A 23782-nucleotide genomic window follows, 5' to 3' on the forward strand; every position below is an offset into this window, starting at 1 on the left:
TCACTGTTCTATCTACTCAGATTGTTTATTATAAAACAGACACATCCTTTTTCTTTTTGAAAGGCCTAGCATCAAAGTGCTTCATGCTTTTTCAACATTATATACAACCTCCTTTCCAAAAAGATTCACTTTTTTCAAAGTAGAAAAGTCAATGGCAAAATGGTCAAATAGTTGCCAGCTGTACCACCCTTTTTGAGGATCCAGAAAGAGCTGGCTGATTAACTGATAAAATCCAAGATGAAATCTTATTTTAAGAGAATAAGTCATTTCTCTGGTGTGTTGAGAAAGGCTACATACCGTCGCAGTGCATTGGTAACTTCTGCAGCCAAATCATTCTCACTGAATGTTATTCTCAGGTCAGCTAGTGATAGCACAGATGAGGCTCCATCCATACACTCCTGAAAATAAATTAAATAGCTGTTAAATATAATTTGGACTATCTTAGAAACTTGAAGCTGCTCTATAGCAGAGCAAACACAAATGAAGTAACAACAACAAAAAAAAATGCACTAGTGTCATGTTAAAATCTGAAGACAAATGCGGAACACAATTTAAACAATTGAACAAATTAACAAATTTAACATGTAAATATGTAAAGACAAACAACTTGGCAAGAATTAGGAATTATGTCAACAACCAGCATTCTAAAGCATGAGGAAACAAGCTAAAAACCTCCCAATCACTAATGGACTCAAAATGCAGATCTATGTATGTATGTACATGTGAACACACACACAAACATCACATGGTTTTTGCACATGACTATTAGCAGAATGTGTTTTACTTGAATATACATATTTGAAACAATAAATTTTGCTTCCCTTTCTTTTTCATTTGGAGGTAGGAAAAATAAAATAAAAACAAAAGCCTATTTGATAAAAATTAATTTTTAAAATATTGAATTTGAAGGCAGGAAGCCTAGAGTCAACTTAAGGATCATAGGAATTCCAGAAGAACTCAAAAAATATGAACTCTACAATGTAAGAAATAATATAAGAATATTGCTGGCTTTCTTCTGAACATAAAACTTCTGAACATAAAACATAAAAGAACTAATCAAAAGAATCTACAGAACTGCCTCTAGAAAAACAAAAAAACCTAAGCTAAAAAAACTCCAAATGGAATAAATTTAGCAATTCTAATGACAAATAACACATTTTACAAATGACTTAGAGAAAAATTTCAAAATATGAAGGAAAGGAAATTTGAATACATGAGTCTATTTTACACCCACTAGAAATAGAAAAGAATGGAATAATGTCTCCTGAAAAGCAAAGCAGCTCAAGATACAGTGATACCTTGGTACTCATAAATAATTGGTTCCAGAAGATACCATGAAAGTCATGAATACTAAACAATTTTTGTGCCATAAGGAATGCACCTTCAGTCTGCAATCTAACCATTCTTCCCCACCCAATTCTCCAAAGAAGCAAATGTGGCTTCTAGCTTTGGAGAAAACATCCAGTTGGGCTGGATATTTTCTTTTCTTTTTTCTTTTGTTGCTGAGGCAATTGGGGTTAAGTGGCTTGTCTAGGGTCACACAGCCAGGAAGTGTTAAGTATCTGAGAGCACATTTGAACTCAGGTCTTCCTAACTTCAGGGCTGGTGCTCTATCCACTATGCCACCTAGCTGGCCTTCTTTACCCAACTCATTTTCTGAGAGGTATTGAGTTACTGAGACACTTATACTCTCCCACCATCCCGTTAGGTCCAAGCTTCCTGGGGGAAAGGATGGAGATGAAGGAGGAGGAGACTGAAGCTTTGTTTAGAGAATATACCATTAGACAAATTTCAAGAAATCATTAAAAGAAAATCACGCATATCTTTTAGAACCAGAAAAAAAAACTGAAAATAGAAATAATACAGTTATCTCATGAAAGAAACCTCAAAGTAAAACTTCTTAGAAATGTCATACACAAAATCTATAGCTTCAAATCAATAAAAACTACTGCAAATAGTCATAAAGTAGTTGAAGGATAGAGGAATCAATCAACATGATAAAAGTTTAGCAGCTACAGCTATGGAAGAGTACAGAACTTGGGCTAAGGTATTTGAAAAGGCAAAAAGATATAGGTTTATAACCAAGAATAATTCAATTAAAAAAAAAGCTATTATAATGCTAAACATTCCTGATGAAAATATAAGACCTAAATAGAAAGTTCCAGCAGAAATATGGTAGTAAAGAGAAACATAAAAAGGTAAAATACAAGTAATTGAAAAATACTTAAGATGTCTTTATAGACTTTGTATCTTTTAGAAAGGATGAAGTGTTTGCATCTTAATAGGGAGTAGCTGTAATATAAACATCTCTTAAAAACTGTGATATCACTTTAACATGTTAACATGTATGAGACTGCCTGCCATCTAGGGGAGGTGGTAGAGGGAAGGAAGTTGGAACAGAAGTGTTTGCAAGGGTCAGTGTTGAAAAATAATTATCCATGCATGTGTTCTGTCAATAAAAAGCTATAATGTTAAAAAAAAAAAAAAAAACGAAAAAAATTGTGCTATCAGTAGGGAATCGTAGAGGGAGTCAAATTAAACAGAACATTTGGGAGTGATCTTTATTATATGTTGAACTTAAGAAAAGGGAAGAGGGAAAAGGTCCCATTAGGGAAGAAAAGAGGAATAGGGTAGAAAAGATTTAGCTCACATGATTAAGAGTGAAGGTAGAAGTCTATACAAATGGTAGGAGCATCACTCAAAATCAGCAAAATTGATCAATGCATTGAAAAATTCTGAAAATATGTATATTGTTCTTTACATGTGGACTTCCTCCCTCTATAAAGAAATAAGCATAAGCACTCTAGGAGTGATAATACTACTCCCCAAACCACTGGTCCTATTTTCATCCCAGTGCTCATAGTCATTGTAGCAACTTTTGCAATTAAAAGACCATCTCTCCTCACCATATGGATCATAAAACAGGCAGGAGAGGCTATTTAAAGCAGCGAAGAACTGTGAAAGAGAGACAGAAGAATATGCTAGCCAAGTCAAACTACCATCTCTCTTCAGGCCTTGATTCAGAGAGCTTAGAACCCTGACTCCAAAAACCTTGAGAAGAACCCTTGGCATCCAGGTCTACTTCTAACAAATACCTGGAAAAATTCTGCATATACGGCCCACTTTTGTTCATTAGCAGTTTCTGACCAGCTGCTGCCAGTAGACAAAGGAGCCCTTGGAATACCACTGAGAATACCATTCCTCCTTCCAGGCAAGAAACTTTTGTGAAAAGTGGCCAGTCATTTCTTCCTACTGCTAACCAACTGCTACTCACAGAACAGACAAGCCACCCTAACAGAAGCAATAAGGCAATCTGAAGCAGATAAGAGTCAGCAATTGCCAGAGAAATCAAACCACCACTCCCTTGACTATATTATCCCCAGACTCCAATGGAGATCGCTTAGCACCCTGAACCAAAGAGCCTTGGGAACAGCAATGCTTCTAGCTCAAGATAGACAGTCATCATCCTAGGAAGCAACCCATGAGTGATGCAATTTGCAAATGTTCCTGTAGGTGTTTTAGTTACATCTGTGAAAGACGCAGAGAAAAAAAAAAAAATCTGATACCCAAGTCCCTGGTACTGTCAAATGATTTAGCTAATCTATTTAGCTATTTAGTTATTTTATTTAGAAATAGATATTTTATCAGTAGAAATGACATGAAAGAAATGAGGGAAATTATTTTTCTACTATATTAATAAATAGTTATTAAGTTGAGATCCAGACTTCTCTATTTCCTTATTTAGGTTGTAGGTCAATCATCCAGTCTCAAAGGTACAGACAGATAGATTGCCCAAATCTTCTGGGAACATGCTTCTAGATCTTAGGCTTGACCCCACCTAGCTGAGAGACTTTGCTTTTTTTTTTTTTAGAGTATAAACAGAATCTAATCTAAGTGAATTCCACCCCAAAAGCATTTAAGTTTATGCCCTGGTATCTCCCAGATCTTTCCCCACAACTGGTGTTTGTGAAGGAGAAAACCAACCAGACTGGTCTGGTTTGAAATGGATTATTCCCCTGTTCAGATTGCTGGAGGTGTTGAGTTTCATGATTAAGCCAAGTTCTTATCAGGAGAAGCTGAAGACTTTTAGCTTACCCTCTCTCATCAATTTTTAATCTATCAGAACTGATTTTTACTTGTCATGCTTTATGAATCGTGTTGGGAGAGAAAAATCAGAGCAAAAGGTTAAAACCATGGGAAAGAAAAAAAAGGCAAAAAAGAGGTGAACATAGGATGTGTTGATTTACATTCAATCTCCACCGTTCATTTTCTGGATGCAAATGGCATTTTCTGTCCAAAGTCTATTAGGATTGTTTGGATCACTGAACCACTGAAAAGAACCCAAGTCTTTCATAGTTGATCATCGCACATTCATGCTGTTATTGTGTACAATTATTTCTGTTTCTACTTGTTTCAAAGAGCATCCTCTTTTCTAAAAGCATATTAAGACATCCGGTCTCTTCATGTCTTTGGTTACCAAGAGAAACCAATGATCATGAATTAGCTAGCCTAATTAATAAATTGAATACCAATTACTCAGCACTCTTTCTCTTGGGTTTCTTCATTTATCTCAGCAGATTGAGGATAACTGAGTTAGAGACCTAACTACTGCAAACACATGACGACTTCTTCTGGCAGAATGGGTGAATGAGAACAATTTGTTTCAATGGCCATGTAGTCACTTGAAGCACTCCCTTTTGTGGAGTACTTAGACCAGGGTCAGACATGGAAAATGCCAAGGTACTCCATGACATTCTGAACTATTACCAGTCATTCTTTTGTCTTGGCATTGGGACAGAGAGGTTGATGACTTTGTGGAAACTCCGCCTCACTTAATTCCAATTCATATACAAATGCTTGTCTCACTCTTAGAAATACCAATTCTTGCAAGACAAAGTGATGCTATCAATTACTGTATGTATATCTTTCTTGTATTTCTGATGCCTGGACTGACTTTTGTAAAGTAAAAATTTGTTTAAGTTTGACTTCCTTTGAAGAAATATTTCATTGCTTCTCCTTTATTGAAAATCCATCTTTTAATATTATATTATTTACAAGTATGTCAACTGTGGTTACATTTTTTTTCATTCCCTCATTCAGTTTATGATGGATGCAGAAAAATCTTGTGTTACTCAAATTTTGTTTCCTTTATATTTTAAGTGTTTTTCTCCTAGTTATTTGCAGAATTTGTTTTGTCACTAGAATTATTAAATTAAACTATTATGTATCTATGAGTTTTCAGTATAATTTTTCTCTACTGGAAGTGATTTGAGGATTCTTTTGCTCTCTCCTCCCCACCTCCCCATGCCCACCTTTGCCTGTGTTTAGAAATCATGAGCATTTTTCTTCCATAATGTAAGAAAAATTGTCTTACTTTTTAGGGGGAGATTTGTGCCTTAATTATTTTCTATTTATCCTATCTTCAAGATTTCAAGATCAATATATTTTGCTAAGATAGAGATTTTATATATATATACTTTTCAATATATATACATATTATATATATACATATGTTTATATATATATACATATATATGTATATATATTGAAAATACAGGTTTGCCACCAAGAATTCAAGTTTTTGTATTCAGCTAATTATTTCTGCTATATATAGACCACAGAATTTCTTTTCAAAAATCTTTCTGTTTCAAACCATTCAGGAACATTCTGCTGTGATTTTATGCTTTCTTAGAGATACAATATCCTCGTTTTTCTTAGTCTTTAAAAATCATTCAGAGATGTTTGCTTTTCTTTAGATAATCTGGAGGCCGTTTTTACCTTCTATTAATTAACATCTGTTTGTAGTCAATTTTTTTTTTTTAATGAATTTCCTTCTTCCTTAGGTCTTTTGCAATTTCAATCTTTCCCCCTGAATACTTCCCTACCATTTCACCTAGGGGACTGGGTTTCCTTCACTTACAGTGAATTCATTTTTCATCCATCTCAGTCCAGACCCCAAGTAATTTTTTGAGATTATTTAGAAGCTGGGAAAAAAAAAAAAGAACTGGCCTCAGCTGCATGTCAAGCTCCTTGGGGTAGAATATAGGGTGCTCCAAAAAGCCTCTAGTGCCTGACCTGCATTATCTTTCCCTCAATTCCCTGTTTTGACCTTTCCATCCTAGACAAAACATAATTCTGGCTTAAGCTTTTTCAGGTAGCATGACGAGAGAGTGGTACTGAATTCTATTGCAAGGCCGTGGGTCTAGGGAATAGCAGCCAGTGGGAGAAGGGATGGTGAATGAATAAATTTACAGATCATGTTTGAGGCTTCGTTTTAAGTTCTGTTTTTAATTTATGCTGTAATTCTGAGTTCCTTGATTTCTTGAATCACGGAAACAGGAGAACTGCTTTATCTCATATCTAATTCATATTTTAGAAAGGTGTGAGAGATTGTGAATATTGAAGAAAATGTGTAAGTACTCCATCTTGTTGGTCATCTGACTTGGAAATCTCCCCATTCCCATTCTTTTATTACATATATTTAGTTGCTGGCATATTTGCATAGGCATAATTAATATTATTTAAAAACTGAATGGAAGATTCCAAGTTTTGACCAACCTAAAAAAAGTGCCAGGGAAGGGAAAAGCCAAATGGTTATTGGAAAAAAATTTTTTTATTAATGACATGCTCACTTAATTTTTATTTTTATATTTCAGTAAGTTATTTTGCTCTCACACTACTATCAAAAATCTGCTGAACAAAATTCTTGCATAACTTACTTGACTGCATAATTTCAATAGCTTTTATCATGAAGACTAATGATAATTTTACAACTTTCTGGTTACTTGTTTGTTATATTTATTGTCTTTGTTTATTTGTTATTATTCATTATGTCTTTCAGTAGGAATAAATTGAAATGAAAACATGATCATATATTTCCCCTCCAATGCAAGCATCTTCTTGTTGAAATTTTTTAAAGTGACAATGTATTAGGGAATAAAACCTTAAAAAAGGAAAAAGAAATGTATCCACACAATATTCACATACATGTATATATCCATATAATCACATATCCATATAATAAAATTTATCCATTAGAAACAGAATTAAAAATTAATCTGGAAACTAAATAAAATAATTGGTGGGCCAAAGAACAAATCACAGAAACAAAGAAAAAGACAACAATGAGAAAACACATTTTTTGAATGATGTTGGTGAAATAAGCCTAAGATAAAAATCATCTTTAAAAAGAGAGAGAGGATACTTAATACTTCCTAGCTGTGTGACCCTGGGCAAGTCACTTAACCCCAACTGCCTTAGCAAAAAAAAAAAAAAAAAAAAAAAGAAAAGAAAAGAAAAGAAAGAAAAAAAAAGAAAGAGAGAATGAATTTTACATATAATTATTTCATAAATACAGACAATTAATAATTTAAAAGTAGAAATCTTGAAAAGAGAAAAAAACAGAATTAAAAGCAAAAATCTACTTAATGAATCGGGCTTTTTTGGAGGAAGAAAAGAATCAATAAAATAAATTATTAGTAAGTATTTTGATTAAAAGGAAAAGAAAAACCAAATAACCAGCATGAAACATTAAAAAGAAAAATTCGCAGCAACTGAAAATTAAAGAAGGGGAATTAATAAATTATTTTATTTAACCATCAACAAAACTTCTGAATGGGACTGATTGGATGAAGTTTTCTCAGTTTGAGACTAAGTCACATGATCTCTATTCCCAGAGTTGGAAGACTAGTTCTTGGACCTTGGGTTGCAGGGAGTCACATGCTCTCTAAAGGTCAGACTCTCAGGAAGTTACAGGAAGTGAAGTGACCTGTGGGGAACCAGACAACATTGGTGACTATGTCCTTTTACTCTCAATGAAAAGGCTTGGATCTTTTGTTATTTAAACCCTGACAACCCTGAAGCTGGTCAGGTTCCAGGAGCACATAGTGGGAGCTGGTATGGCTCCCAGTTGTGTTGGGGCCTCTTCCTGCAGGTACTAAATAAATGTTTTGTCTTTGTACCTGAAGATGTCTCTGATTAGTTAATTTGGGAAAGCGGATCTATCACCTGTCGCACACACTTTTAATGAGAGACATGGATATTGATAAAAATATAAAATGCAGAGGTTAACAATAAGAAATTAAGAATTTAAATAACTCAATTCCAGGAAAAAAAACAAGTCATAAATAAATTTGCAAAGAAAATAATCCTGGTATCAGTTGGATTTGAAATTAAATTCTACTAAATGTTTAAAGAATTATTAAATCTTATATAGGGTGTCCTAATAATCCCTAGGGAAGTTTTAAGCTTTTAGACATTTGGGAGACCACATATTATATACAACAGAAACAAAAGTAATTCAACCAATACAAAAGTCGTTTTCATACCTAAATCAAGGAGAGTAAAAATAAATAAAAGTATTTTATAGACTATTATTTCTAATGACTATTAACTTAAGCATATTAAATAAAATATGTTTTATTTTGATTTATTTATGATTTGACATATCATTTATTATGATGTAGACTAAATCAACATATCACAGCAATTACATACTATAACCTGGTTTGATTTATTTTGGGAATGAATTTGATACTAGGAAAAAAATTTTGATATTAATATCTGGTATTAGGATATAATATTAGGATTTGATAATAGGAAAATTATAGACATAATAGAATTTAGCAATAATAACCATGTGATTACATCTAAATAGAAAAAAAATTTTTTTTGACAGAATACAACATCCTTTTCCTTTATATGCTAAGTGGCATCTAAAACCAAGAGGCAGCATTATCAATGATGGGGATAAACTAGAGACCTTTCCTGTAAAATCAGAGAAAAAGCAAGAAAGCATCTCCACTATTATCTGATATAGTGCTTAAAAAAAAAAAATTTAGCTATATACCAAGAGGAAATTGGGGAAATAAATATGGGCAAATGGGAAACAAAATGATCACTTTCTGTAGGTAATATAGTTTATTTAGAAAAGCCTAGAGAATCAATTAAAATTTAACAAAATAACTCCAGTAAAGTTGTAGGGTAAAACATAAATCCAAATAAATCATCATCATTTCTATATATTTCCAACAAACCCAGCAAGAAGAGATAGAAATAAAAATTCCAATTAAGATAAGTACAGAATGTAAAAAAAAATTTAGCCATCTCCCTACTAAGACAACATAGTAACTATATATAGCTACAAAATTGTCTTTGTGGAAATATACCCAAATAATTTTCAAAATATTAATTTCTTATGCACATTGAGCCAATATAACAGAAAAGAAAATGCCATTTAAACTAATTTAATGATATTCAATGGAATGAAGAAAGAAAAGTTTAACTGAAAAAAAATTAAAACAAATTAAAAAAAAAAAAAAACCCTCAACATTAGAGAAATCAGAATAAAAGGTAAAGTTTGCAAAGAGCACTGGGAAACAAAAATGTGTGAGACAGTGGCAATTTATGACCCCCATTTTGAATCTTAACCTCTGAATACATTCCTGGTATACAATCTTGAATACAATCCTGGTAAGAGTAGTGAAAATGTGAATGACTTTCTTCTTCCCTTCCTCAATATATTACCCTTCGAGTTATCCACCCAGATGTATTTGCCATTCAAACTAGTGACCAGCACTTTACAATCCTTTACCTTGCTAGATTTTTCTTTGCTTCCACTGCTGGTGGAACTAAGTGACCTCATTTTTTGTTCCTTCTGTTCTTCCACCTCAGACTTAAGATGTTCAATATGCACCAAATAGGCTTGCTCCTGGGCCTCTCGAGTACTCAGCTTCAGTTCAAGAGCTTTCTTTTCTTTTTCCAGTAGATATAATTGGGCCTTCAGCTCAGCCATTTCCTCCTATGACACAAAGGAAATTTTCTGTTAATTCACAGAGGGAAAAAAAATTACACAAGACATTCTGATTGTTCTACTACAAATTTATGTCACATGATCTCAACTGGGCACTCACTTCTGCTAGGCAATACTTCTACATCTACCTAATTAACTCTTTCCAAAGTGGCTTTTCTAGATCTCCCTCCTTCTCTAGCCCTCCAGCGCTTTCTGTCACTATCTCCTTCATTATCTTTCTCTCTTATAAACAGATGTCTCCTTGTCTGTTTCTGAGAGTCAATTAAAAATGTATTCCTTAGAAGGTGGCCTCAGAAATGAAAGACTGGCATTTCAATAAGAAGTAATATAAGTGAGTTCTAAATGAGAGAGCACTGTATTTGGGTCAGTTGCTAGATCATGCTAACAATGATTTATTTTTGAACCTTCACTATACTAGCTCTGTAAGCAAATTTTTTCCATTGCCATCAGCTCCTACAAAGCATCTTTGCAGATGAACTATTTACTCCAGAAGGGGAAGTTCAAAGAATGATTTCTACCACCAAGATAGCACTTATTTAAAAGTCTACTCATTATATTACTACTTTAAAATTGGCTCATCAGTATAATTTGTTTATGAGGTAGGAAAAACTCTGTACTAGCCCAAGTTGTTGACATATGAAAGACACAGGGTTATGTTATTTCTGTGAGAGAAAATTACCTTCTGTTTTTACATCTTTCTAATTTCCAAATATATTTGCTGCTGCCCCTCCTAACTAACCCAGTAAACCATTTCTTACAAAAATAGAAAATAATTGTTTACCAAAACTAACACTTGAGTAACAATACACACAAAGCTCTACCTCTGCAAAGAAGAGAAAAAAGTGCATTCTCTCATCCTTTTCTATATCTTGGTCATTAAATTACAAAGCAGTTAGTATTTTTTTTTTTTTTTGGTGGGTGTCTTTTCAGTTGACATTGTTTTAGTCATTATGCATATTGTCTTTTTGTTTCTACCCATTTCACTTAATATCTGTTCATGGAGCCTTCCAATTTTTCTCTGAATTTTTCATGTCCATCATTTCGTATGTTGGAGTAATGTTCCACTTTAACCAAATACCAAAATTTCTTTAACCATTCCTCAATAAATGGAGAAACAAAAAGGAAAACAATCTACTTTGTTTCTAGTTCTCTTACCATAAAAAGTGCTCCTATGAATATTTTAAGTATATTTGAGACCTTTCTGTCTGATCTGAGAATATATGTTACCCAATGGGAAATATGGGTTAAGATGAATAGACATTTTAGTCCTATTTTTTAGCATATTGCTCAATTGCCTTCCAGAAAATTGAAGCAACTGGCAGCTTCACTAGTGTTTCAATAGGTCTATATTTCTATAGCCTTTCAACCGCTATTTCTATTTTCTTTCATCTTTGCTAATTTGATAAAAACAAAATCCTCTACTTGGCTTTTGAAGTTCTTCATAACCTAGTTCTGTCCTCCCAGTACTTACCTCATTCTTTGATTCAGTGACACTGGCTTGCTTGCTGTTTCATGAATAAAACATTCCATCGCTTGGCTCCAGACTTCTGGAAAAATCTAGTTGTTCCCACTGTCTAAAATGTTCTCCCTTCTCCATTCCACCTCGTAGCTTCCCTGGCTTCCTCCAAGTTCCAGGTAAAATTCCAACTTGTATAGGAAACTTTTCGGAACCCTCTTAATTTCACTGCCTTCTCTTTGTTAATCATTTCCTATTTAAGCTGTAAATAGGATAGTTTTGTATATATTTGCAAGCGTTTTTTTCTCTCCTATTATATTTTAAGTTCCTCAAAAGCAGGGAATGTCATTTTTGGATTTGTACCACAGTACACATTTAATAAATATTTATTGTCTGAATTTTGTGTCATCCCTCACTCCTTTTTTACACTCACTCAACATATCCTATTTTTGCCAAACATTATCATTTTTACTTGTAAAAGCACTCTCCATGCACATAATTAACACCCCTGTTGTAAGCTCATCATTTTGCCTCTGGACTACTGGTCTCCCTTCCTTAAGTTTCTCCTTGCTTTTTTCTAAAAATGCAAGTCTATGTTACCTCTTTACTCAATAATCCCCAGTGAATTTCCTATTATCTGCAGAATCAAATGTAAAATTCCTCTGTTTAGCTTTTAAAGCCTTTCACAATCTGGCTCCTCTCAGTCTTCTTGAACTTCATAACCTTTCATGTCCTCTGTGGGCCAGACATTGCCCTTCTTACTGTTCCTTGCATACCCCATCCTGTAACTGTACCTTTTTATTGACTATTCCCATGCCTTAAATGCTCTCCCTTTTCACTACCACCTCTTAACTTCCTTCAAGACTCTAATTCCTAGTTTTATTAAGGGGCCTTTCCACTGTCTCTCACGCACCATCCCTGCTGCTAGTTTCTTCCTTCTGGGATTTTTACAGATACCCTGTAAGAGGTGGCAGTTTCACTGAGCTTTGAAAGTTACTTGAGATTCTAGCCAGAGATGAGAAGGTAATGCATTCCTCCCCTGGGACAACCTGGGAGAAAGCAACGAGACAGCAGATAGCATGTCATGTGTATGGGGAACATGACAATTTTATATAATTGAAGACTGGAGTTATTGCCTCCTTTCTACTACTCTTCCTCCACCTTCTCTTTTCCAGATTAAGTATCCCAATGACTTCACACAATCTGCATTTGGCATAAACTTAAGATCCTCCATCATTCTAATGGTTCTCTTCTGTGTTCTCCAGCTGATAAGAATAATTATAATGGCCAACATTTAGTACTTTTAGACTTGCAAAGTGCTTTGAATTTACTGTTGCATTTCATCCTTGCAATGTGCTATTAATATTCCCATTTAATAGGTAAGAAAACTGAAACTGAAATGTCCAGTGGCACTAGAGTCCTACTTCTTGCTTTTCAAAATAATAAGCTATGGGGTGGTTAAAAACACACAATAATTTCATTTATTGTACACTTACTTAAAATTTTACAAAACACTTTGCCTTGTAAAGAATGTAATGTAAAAATTTTAAGTCCCATGTTATAAATGTGGAAAGTGAAGCTCAGAGCAACCAAATATCTTACTCAAAGGCAAGGTAAATTAAATGTTAGAATCGGGATTTGAACCGAGGTTTCCTGATTCTCAAAATTATAAGTCTCTTCTTCTACATCTCAGTATCAATCTAGTTGAACTCATGCCCCAAGAAGAGCTCAGACACCTCTGCCTTAAGAACTCCAAGGAGTTACAACCTTACCACTTGTCACAGAAACCCATTATACTTTTGGACAGCTCTCACATTTACTATCATTTCCCTCTTCTTCGAAGTCATACCTCTTTTAATGAAGCCCAAGACTGTATCAGTTGCTTTGGCCGATTCATACTGAGTTCACTAAAATGTCACTTTTTTATTTTCAGATAAATTACTGATTTATATCTCCCTTTTATACTTATGAAGTTGATTTTTTGTATTTAAATGTAACATTTCATGTTTCTTCTTATTTAGTATTATCTTCTTGGTTTAAACCCTAAACTTTTTTGTCAAAATTTTTTAGATTTTGACTGTTATCTAATGTGTTAGCTATCCCTCTCAGCTTTATGTCACCAGCTAATTTGGTAAGTATGCCACCTATTCCTTTATACAACACATTCCTTACTGAAGATTGAATTTTTAGGGAGTGGTAAAGATAGAAAACAAGTAAATCAAACATCTGACCTTATGTCTTGTGGATCCCAGAAGATGTGTCTAGTCCCCTCAGAAATTAAAGGCTAAAAGTGGATTGTTTTACTTTCTTCCCAAACAGCACAGGAAATAATCCAACCATTCACTCTTAATTAACAAACAATAATATGAGAAATAATGCATTAAATTGTCCCCATTCTATTGGGGTAAAATGGGAATAAGCACTTATTAAGTATCTATTATGTGAAAGGCACTGTGCTAAGCACTTTATAAATATTTTATCATTAAATCTCTTAGGCAGATAGTATGATCCAGATAAACCAACTCATGAATTTGAAAGAAAGGGTGGTTGGGTTTGTTTTTATTTTTTTTGAAGAGTCTGGAAAATGAGATGTGCCAGAGTTAGTCTTCTAAACAACTTGGGTCTCTGCCCAAGCTTGCCATATTCCTGTCAGAGGCCCAGAGCAAAGGAAGAACAGATACTTAGTGTGATATTAGATAAGATAACTTTTGACATGAAGTTATTTTAGTATGCCATAGAATCATTTCTTCTTATTCCTAGGTAGAGGAGCAGGATTTGTCCCAGTGGAAAAGAGAAACATATTGATCCTGCCCACTTGATCTACTTGATATCCTACTTTATAATCCCCTTGGACAATTTCCGAAGTGTCAGTTTTGGGACTACTAACAGTTCCTACAATTTATACAAGAAGATAATATTCCAGATATGGTCTGACAAGAGAAGACAGACTAAATTGGACTTATCATTTCCCTAGTTGTGGAGATTTTGCTTCTCAACATTAATACTGAATTTTGGCTGTCAGAATACTTTTAACTCATGGGGAACTTAGAATCTACTTAAAGAACCCAGATCTTTTTCAGACAAAAACAAGCTTTATCTTGTTCTTAGGAAGTTTATTAAATACACACAGTATAAATTATTGCCTTAGGTACTAAGTATACTCTCTAGCTTCAAATGGGCTTGCAAACTACTAGGGGAATGGGGACACACATAAAATAACATAATCCAGAATAAGAATTACTTTGGGGCTAGTGGATTTTATAACTTTATGCTTAGATTTTGGTACAACCGCTTACTTTAGGGCTATTAAATCAATCGTTTTCCCAGGTTTAAACTTCATCTCATATCCAGCTCTTTGGACTATCATCCTTCTCTAGATTACCCCTATTCTGCTCATGCAATCCCAAATCAATTGTTTACCCAGATGCAAACTCTTTCACCTGATACTTTTCTCTTTGTACTATCATTCTATTCTAGATTAGTCCTATCCTGCTCCAGTCCCTAGTCTGGTCACTCCCTGTTAGCCAATAAATAAATTCCTTTCATAGTCTCAATCTCTTTCTCTTAATAATAATATACCACATACTTTCATAACGTATTTAACTTTAGGCACTTGTCCATTTTTTCATTAGACAGGAAAAAAAAGTCCATAGACAACCATTGTAATTTCAGAAGCCAAGGTTGATTTGTTACCATCATTTCTCAACGGCACTTCTGGGGAGAAACTCTAAATTCTCCCATCCATCAACAGTCTAGCAAATAGAAACAGTGATTGAACAGATACCTTCATTGCCATCAGCTCCTGCATCAGCACAGCATTTTCTAGATCTAGTCTCTGACTATCTCCTCGAGGCTTGATATCGTAACTAAGAGGATCAATATGGATGCTTTCCAATTCTAACATGGTCAGCTTGACAGCTGCCCTGTCATTCTTGAGCTGTTGAATATAATCCTTTAGTCTCTGTTCATCTTCCTTGGTGAATTCTGTATCACAGCTACTAGCAGTGGAGCTGGTGGTGCTGAAAAAAAAAAAAAAAAGTTCTATACATATTTTCCATGATTCAGTGTTAGAATAGGAATGATAAAGTTAGATAGTGATGAAAGGGTAGTGCAACAAGCTCAGCCAAATTTTCAGACTTAGTACTTCATTCTGATCCAATGTACCACAAAGGAACATAAAGGAACCATGCAAGGAATATACTTTATTAATAGAAAAAGTAGAGTTGTTTCTATGAGCTAGATGCTTAAAACCCATAAAGTCCAGAATCACTTAAAGATTTTCATTTACTCAAAATCATATGTTTCTCACCAGAGATGGAATTGAATGGATTCTTCTAGGTTTTGAGAACCAGCCCAGATTTAGGGTGAATCTTCTCCATTTGGCCCATCTAGCTTCTGATCTATCTGAAATGTTTCTGGTTTTCTATATGAAATGTTTCTGGTGACTCCCAAACCAATCTAAGGAGTTAGATAAATCATTTAGCATAACCTAAAAGCCTATGACTATCAAATACCCTAACTTATGTTTGACTGGCTATGTTTAAGGAGGCTACAACAAATGTTGTATCATCGTGCTGGGAAACTATAATAAGGGAAATAGGATTTTTAATAAGCTTGCATTCCCAACATCCATCCGTTTATTCATTTTAATAATAATAATGGGAAGCCATCATTTTAAGAGTTGCTAAATGCTTTATAAACATTATCTCATTTCATCCTTACAATGACCCTGTTATTACCCTCATCACTCTAACTGTGAATTTTATTGCATTTTTTAAAATAAATTACAAGTTATTTTATATTCCTATGCTTCTGTTATAAATCTGTTTTCTGAAAGATCTTTGATGGAGGTAGGTGAAAAGAAGCAGGAACATGACTATTTGGACATGCAGGAAGACTACCCTGAAATAGCTGATCACTAGTGTTGGAAAAGCTAAGAAGACTAACTTCAGGGTTTGAAATAGAATTAGATGGGAAATTTCCAGAAGTGTCCTGAAGTCATCTCATACAAGTGCAGAGGAACCACATTTTCAGAGTGACTATTTACTTCTTGGAGATTGACAAACACTAGAAATCAGAGGTTGATTTATTGTTTTGTAAACTGTATAGAACAAGGGTTGGCAAACTCTAGCCCATGGATCAAATTCATCCTGCTTTCTGTTCTTGTATGGCTCATAAGTTAAAACTGGTTTTTACATTTTATAATAATTTTTTAATGTAAATCATATCATTTAATCATAGAGTTCTAAGATCTAGGGTTATCATAGTTAATTTTTTTTAAGCCATAACCAATTCTTTGTGGGTCCCATTTGGGGTTTTCTTGGCAGAGATACTGGAGTGGTTTGACATTTCCTTCTCCAGCTCATTTTACAGATGAGAAAATTCAGATAAACAAGGTTAAGTGACTTGTCTAGAGTCACAGAGGTAGTAAGTGTCTGAGGTCAGATTTGAACTCTGGTTTTCATTTTTTCCCTTTTAATCTGATTTTTTGTATACAGCATGATAAATATGGAAATATGTTTAAAAGAACTGCACATATTTAACCTATATTGTATTGCTTGCTGTCTAAGGGAGGAGGTACATGGAGAGCGAGGGAGAAAAATCTGGAACACAAAGTTTTGCAAGGGTGAATGTTGAAAACTATCTTTGCATGTATCTTGAAAAACAAAAAGCTATAATTATAAAAACAAAAAAACTAAACTAAATTAAACTCATTTTTCCCCCTCCTCTCCAAAACTTTCCCTCTGCCAAACTTCTCTTACTTTTAAGGGTACCATCAACTTCTTAATTAAATATGAGTGTCATGCTCTACTGCTTTCCCTCACTTTCTATAAATAATCTATTGCTAAGACTTATAGGATTTTATATGCAATAAGCATTTGTTGGGTGCTTATAATATGCTAACAGGTGCTGGGAATACAAAGACAAAAAAGAAACCATTCCCATTCACTGGGAGCTTATTTCCTTATTTGTTTTACATTTTCTCTGATATAGGACTTAATGCCTCTATAATAAAATACAGCAGGGATTATTTCTCTTTCTTATGTATCTTTTCTTCCCCAGTGTATAATACATTACATTTTCCCCCTCCTAGACCTACTAGGCTTGTCTAGACTTCATCAATATAGGGAACATTCACTGTGACATGTAGTATCAGAGAACTGTCTGGGGCACAGAAGTTAAGTTATATTTGCCCATATCATACAGTTCTTATATGTCAGAGACAAGGCAAATAGTCTTCCTGATTCTAAGGCCACCTATGAATATAGGTCATATTTATTCTGAATGCATTGTACATAGTAGATATTTAATGAAAGGTTTGACAAATGCATGAATGAATGGTGGGAGCTAATAAGACTTACATTTTCTCCCTTTGCACCTTCTGCAAGACTTTATGAGTCCTCATATTTCAGAAACCATCCATTCAAAAGAATTCCTAGAATTTTAGAACTGAAAGGGATCATTTAAAATGATTCCAGAGAACTTGAACCAATGAGGCCTAGGGGCTGAAAGGCTTGGATGTATGTTAAATCCTTTCAAAGAGTATTAGTCTTCTACAGCCCTTCCTCCCCACCTCCATCACCATCACATTCACAAACCATAGAATAAACCATAGAAAAGAGCCTGGGTGACTTTTGTTTTCAAGAGAAACCAAAATTCACTTTGTAGACATCTTTTCACCAAGAAAAACTGCTTTCACAAAATAAAAGCTTAATTTCCAGATGAACAACAAAGTGTTTTTATAGGCCCAACTCTCTCCTCTCCCCCTCTAGAATGTCAACAAGAAAAATAGATTAGCTGAGGTTTATTACAACATGGTTTTATGTTCTTAATGTTCCATGGCTGAATATGATTATGATAATGTTTAAAAAGGAAGAAATGTAATATGGTACTTTCTATAGATGCTTGCAGATAAAGCAGCCTGTGGTCTGTCTCCTAGTGACAAGCTGTCAGCTGTTGGATGAAGGTTATATCATTCAATAACTGCTTGTCTATGATCTCACTTATCAGCAAGGGAATATTCTGTTTGAGGTTGTATTATATCTTAGTCATTTGAGGCAGAGTTCAGGGTTGTATATGTGAGGGAGCAGATGGAATGTAGGCATGAGTTGTAGATAAAGAATCCTGTTGGAACTACTTTAAAAAGCAGACTATACATATTTTCACCCTAGCATAGGTGATATGGACAGGATGACAGGGCTTCTTTCCTTTTGGTTTTGCTTAATTTTATATTACATTGTTTTTACTTTCATTGGTTACTTGCCATTGGTTTTTTGCATAGTATAGCAGTCACTATGCAATCAGAACTGCAATGGTACAAAGATACTCTTCAGTGGCCTTTAAACCCACACCCCCACATTCTCCTCACTCAGTATAGATTACATGAAATTATCTAAACTTTCCTAACCCCATTCTTAAAATAACTATGACTCAGTATTCAATAGGAATTTTTTTAAAAGTCAGTTGAAAAACTTATTAAATACTAAAAAAAAAAAATACTAAATAAATAAATTATTAAACTAATCATTGTGTTAGACAGTAGGGGAAAATAAAAAAAAAAAGAAAAAAGAAAAAAGAAAAAGAACAGCCCTTGACCTCAAAGGAGTTTTAAGTTCTAAAAGGGAAATAGCATGTAAGTAAAAAATTACATAGAAAATACTATACAAAGTAGACAGAGCAGACATACCATATGGGAAGTCTAGAATTGGCTGAAGGGAAAGAGAGACAGGGAAGGGACCATGAAGGTGACTGAGTTGTCTTACCAGATGCCAGAGATTGAGGTAAAACATTGTAAACATGGAAAAGAACTTTACTAGGGCAAAAGAACAGACATGGGAAATTAAATATCACGTGCAAAGAAGAGCAATACACAAATATAAGTGTATCACAAGTGATTTAGGTAGAAGTAGAATGTAAGAAGGATGGAAAGCTAGGAAGGAAATGAAGTGTTTGAGTGCTATATAAAGAACTATACAAATAGTAGATTCTGGAGGTAATTTGAAGTTTATTGAATGGGGAAATGTGTGTATGTGACATGGGCAAATCCAGGCCTTATAAAATTACTTTTGCAACTATATGGAGGACTAGAGGCAAGAGGACTAAAAAGTCTATTGGAAGAATCCAGGCAAGAAATGATGAGAATGGGGACAGCTAGATGGTACAGTGCATAGAGCACCAGCCCCAAAGTCAGGAGGACTTGAGTTCAAAATTGGGTTCAGGCACTTAATACTTCCTAACTGTGTGACCCTGAGAGAATCACAACCTCAACTGCCTTGCCAAAAACATAACAAAATAAAACAAAACAGAAATGGTGAGAAATGGAGTGATTACAAAACAGGAGTGGAATGAAAGGAAAGGATGGAAGATATTGTAAAGGTTAAAATGACAAGGCAAGGCAATATGTGAGGAGGGGAAAAAAGAGTCTGGGATAATACTGGGGTTGTGAATCGGAGTAAAAGGGAAGACTCTGGTGCCCTTTATAGTAACAGAGAAGTTCAGAAGTGGGAAAAAAATTTTTGGGAAGAGATAATGAGTTCTATTTTGGATATCTTGACTTTGAGGCAGTTCAAACTATAAAATGTTCAAAATGCAGTTTGTCTGCGACTAGCGATCATCATCTGCAGAGATGATAAGGTAAACCCCATGGGAGCTAGTAAGTCCAAAAGAGACAACATGTAGAAAAAAGAAAAAAGGACAAGATGGAAGCTAGGGTGTAAACCAACTGCTATTGAAGTGACATAGATTTAAAAAAAAAAAAAAACCATCAAAGGAGAACGAGAGGGAGCAGTCAAGAGAAGTAGAAGAACCAGAGACAACAATGCCATGAAAAACCAGGCAAAGGACAGAGTATCTTGAAGAAGTGTTCAATATTGTAAAAGGTTTCAAACAGGTAAATAGGAATTAAGATTGAAAAAACTTTAACATATTTAACATGTATTGGTTAACCTGCTATCTGGAGGAAGGGATGGGGGGAAGAAGGGAAAAAGTTGGAACAAAAGGATTTGCAACTGTCAATTGCAAAAAATTACCTATGCATATATCTTGTAAATAAAAAGCTATAAAAAAAAGATTGAAAAAAGGAAATCAAGAGATGATTGGTAATTGTCCAACTGATCTTCCTAAAGCACACATCACATCTCTTTCTGCCTCCATTCAGTCATTAATCAATTCCAGTAGCTCCTTATTACCTCAAATAATCTTCTGATTGGTATTAAAAATCTTTTAAAACATGGCCTTTTCTTATTTTCTAGTCTTCTTAAATCTTACTTAAATACTCTGTGATCCTGTAAAATTGTTCTCTTTGCTGTCTCTTACAACACTCATTTCCTAATGCCACGTCTTTTCACTGACTATCATCTCCTTTGCTGGAGCTGTCTTTCACTTTAATTCTGGTTCTTGGCTTCTTTCAAATCTGAGCTTAAATCTTGCCATCTGCAGGAAACCTTTGCCAATCTTCTGTAATCTCAGTGCCTTTCTAGCAAGATTATATCCAACCTGTCTTGAACATATCTTGTTTGAACTTCACTGCTGTATGCTGTCTCTCCCTTAGACTATGAACTCCATGAGAGTGGGGACTATCTTTGCCCTTTGTATTCCCAGAGAGAGTACACAGGTTAATTTGAATGATGGGGCTGGAAGAAAGCAGAAGGGTTATAAGAGAATGAAAATGACAAAATACAACATCCATTCTTAGTTAAAACACACACACACACACACACACACACACACGAAAGCATAGGAATAAATGGAATTTTTCTTAAAATAATATCTAACTGAAATCCAAAGCAAGAACATGCAGTACCAAGATGGCAGAGAAAAGACAGGAACTTGCCTAAACTCTCCCTCAAACCTTTCCAAATACCTTTGAATAATGCCCTAAAGTTAATCCTGGAGTGGTAGAACTCACAAAAGGATGGGTCAAATAATTTTCCAGCTCAACTTAAATCTTCAGGAAACATCTATCTCATGGTGACAGTGAAGCACAGTCTAACACAAGCCCTGTCAAAACAAACTTGGTCTCAGCAAGCCAGAAGCAGTCCCTGGGAAGGACTAAAGCATCAATGGTGGCTGCTTCTGGAGTTCACAATTGGTCTAAAGGAGATTACAGGGGACTTTTTCCTGGCACTGGGGGGAGAATTCTGTTCCACTGCCCCTATTTAGATCCAGTCCAGGGAACTACAGTCCTGGATAGTAGCCTCAGGGTGAGGAGAAGCAACAGCACATCAGAGTTTGCAGCCATAGGGGAGTTGGGACCCTGGTCATGTTTTTAGGGTAGAAAAGCATGCTTGTGGTCACTCACAAACTAGTAATCATACCTCTTCTTAGATCAAGCCATCCTGAAAGAATTAAAAACTTACAAATTCATAAAACATATCCCTAAAAACAGCCACTGAAAATCCCTGAAGCTTAGAATGGAAATCTGAGATGAAAGTACAGGACTAAAAGCACCTTGGAAGCAGAGCCCCATTTTAGCAAAGGATTAAAAGTAAAAAAATGAGCAAACAAAAAAAAAAATTCTGATCACAGAAACTTACTATGATAACAAGGAAAATCAAAACACACACTCAGAAGACAATAAAGTCAAAACTCCCTTATCCAAAACTCCAAGAAAAATATGAATTAGACTCAGGTTATAGAAGAGCTCAAAAAATTTTTAATTGCATGCTTAATTCACTGAATTGTTCTATTTTATAACAACTACTTTGTTTCTTGATGTATCATAAAGTCATTAGCTTCTACTTGTTCAATTCTAATTTTAAAGGAATTACTTTCTTTAGTTGAACCTTCATACTTCCTTTTCAATTTGGCCAATTCTGCTTTTCAAGGCATTCTTCTCTTTGGATTTTTGTGCCTTTTTCACCATTTGTCCTAATCTGTTTTTTAAGGTGTTACTTTATGTAGTATTTTTTTGTGCCTCTTTTACCACACTGTTGACTCCCTTTTTTCCCATGATTTTCTTGTATGACTCTCATTTCTTTTTCCACCTTTTCCTCTACCTCCCTGACTTGATTTGCACTGTGCTGGAAATGCAAGCTATAAGCAATGTTAAGAAGGTGAAACTAACATAGACAAAGAAAAAGCAAAATTATATTTTTACAGATATAATGATTTCAAGAACCACAGAGAGTTAAGTAAAAATTAATTGAAATAAACTTCAATAAAGTTGCAAGATACAAGACAAATGCATGTAATTCATCAACATTACTACATATGAACAACAAACTCTGAAAAGATGAACTAGAAAGAGAAATTCCTTTTTAAAAATATCTACAAGTTATACAATTCATGGGAGTTGTCTACCAAAATTTACCCAGGGCCTAAATGATTCAAATTGTAAAACACTCTTTGAAGAAATAAAGACAGGCCTAAATAATCTGAGAAACATTATTTTCATTAAGCTGACTCATTAAAATGAAAATGTAATACTACCTAAATTACTTGATTTAGTGCTGAAGCAATCAGACTCACAAACGAATATTTTGTAGAATTAGAAAAATAATGGTGAAATTCATATGAAGGAACAAAATTCAAGACTCTCAAGGGTAATAATTTTAAAAAGTGAGAAGGAAAGGGAGGTCTATTAATTAAGAAAAGGGGGTTCTCAAAAAATGTATTACAAAGCAATAAGCAGTAAAAATGATTTTGTACTGAAGGAAGGAGGAAGTAGGAGGAGAAGAAAGAAAAAGGAGGAAGGGAGAAAAGAAACAGCGGAACAGATTAGGTATTCAACATAGGAAACCAAACAAACATAGTAGTTTATGGTTTTCTTTTTTTAAAAAAAAATTATATTTAATTTTAATTTATGGGATAAAACAAGCATTTCCAGAACATAGTACAATAAAAAAAAAAAGATGATCGTTGTATATGAACTTACAAAAGATCCCAATTATGAGGGAAAAGGCTTACTATCTGACAAACACTCCTAGGAAAATTAGACAGCCATCTGACAGAAATTAGACTTAGTGAAATGCTTGAAATGTAATTTTTGATCTATTTCAATTCCCTATTCCAAAAGATTCCTAACAACTGTAAACAAGTTATATAAAATTTTGTTTTAATAATTTTCTTCTTTTGGTGGTAGGCAATATATTTTGCCATTGTAGGCTGCAATTTTCTCATCTATAAGATGAGAAGATTGGAAAGGAAAATATCAAAGAGCCATTCTAGTTCCAATATCTTAACAGTCTATGAGTTAGGCTGTCAGGATTAAGAAACAAATAACAATAATTACCCATAATTATGAAAGAATTTGGGGCCTTTTTTTTGTGTGTGCTTCCTGCCACATAGCCTGAAACTTGTTTATTTTATTTATTTTTTTATTGACAGAATCAATGCTAGGGTAATTTTTTTTTACAACATTATCCCTTGCATTCACTTCTGTTCCGATTTTTCCCTCCCACCCTCCACCCCCTCCCCTAGCTGGCAAGCAGTCATATATATGTTGAATATGTCCTAGTATGTCCTAGATACAATGTATGTGTGCAGATCCAAACAGTGCCTGAAACGTGTTTAGT

The 23782-nt window shown here is 34.3% G+C and overlaps 1 protein-coding gene across 2 annotated transcripts in view; it reads right to left on the reverse strand.

Annotated features, from left to right (window-relative positions):
* Window positions 1–23782, reverse strand: part of MCC (MCC regulator of WNT signaling pathway) — a 223516-nt gene that overhangs the window by 20970 nt on the left and 178764 nt on the right. For both annotated transcript variants that reach the window (XM_031943717.1, XM_031943721.1), the window contains 3 exons: window positions 15052–15286; window positions 9593–9799; window positions 298–398 (listed from right to left, as the gene is read on the reverse strand). In XM_031943717.1, coding sequence (XP_031799577.1) covers window positions 298–398; window positions 9593–9799; window positions 15052–15286 — 543 coding nt within the window. The remainder of the gene's footprint in view (window positions 1–297; window positions 399–9592; window positions 9800–15051; window positions 15287–23782) is intronic.

This window comes from Sarcophilus harrisii, chromosome 1 (genome assembly GCF_902635505.1).
Source record: "Sarcophilus harrisii chromosome 1, mSarHar1.11, whole genome shotgun sequence".
Classification (NCBI taxonomy): Eukaryota; Metazoa; Chordata; class Mammalia; order Dasyuromorphia; family Dasyuridae; genus Sarcophilus; species Sarcophilus harrisii.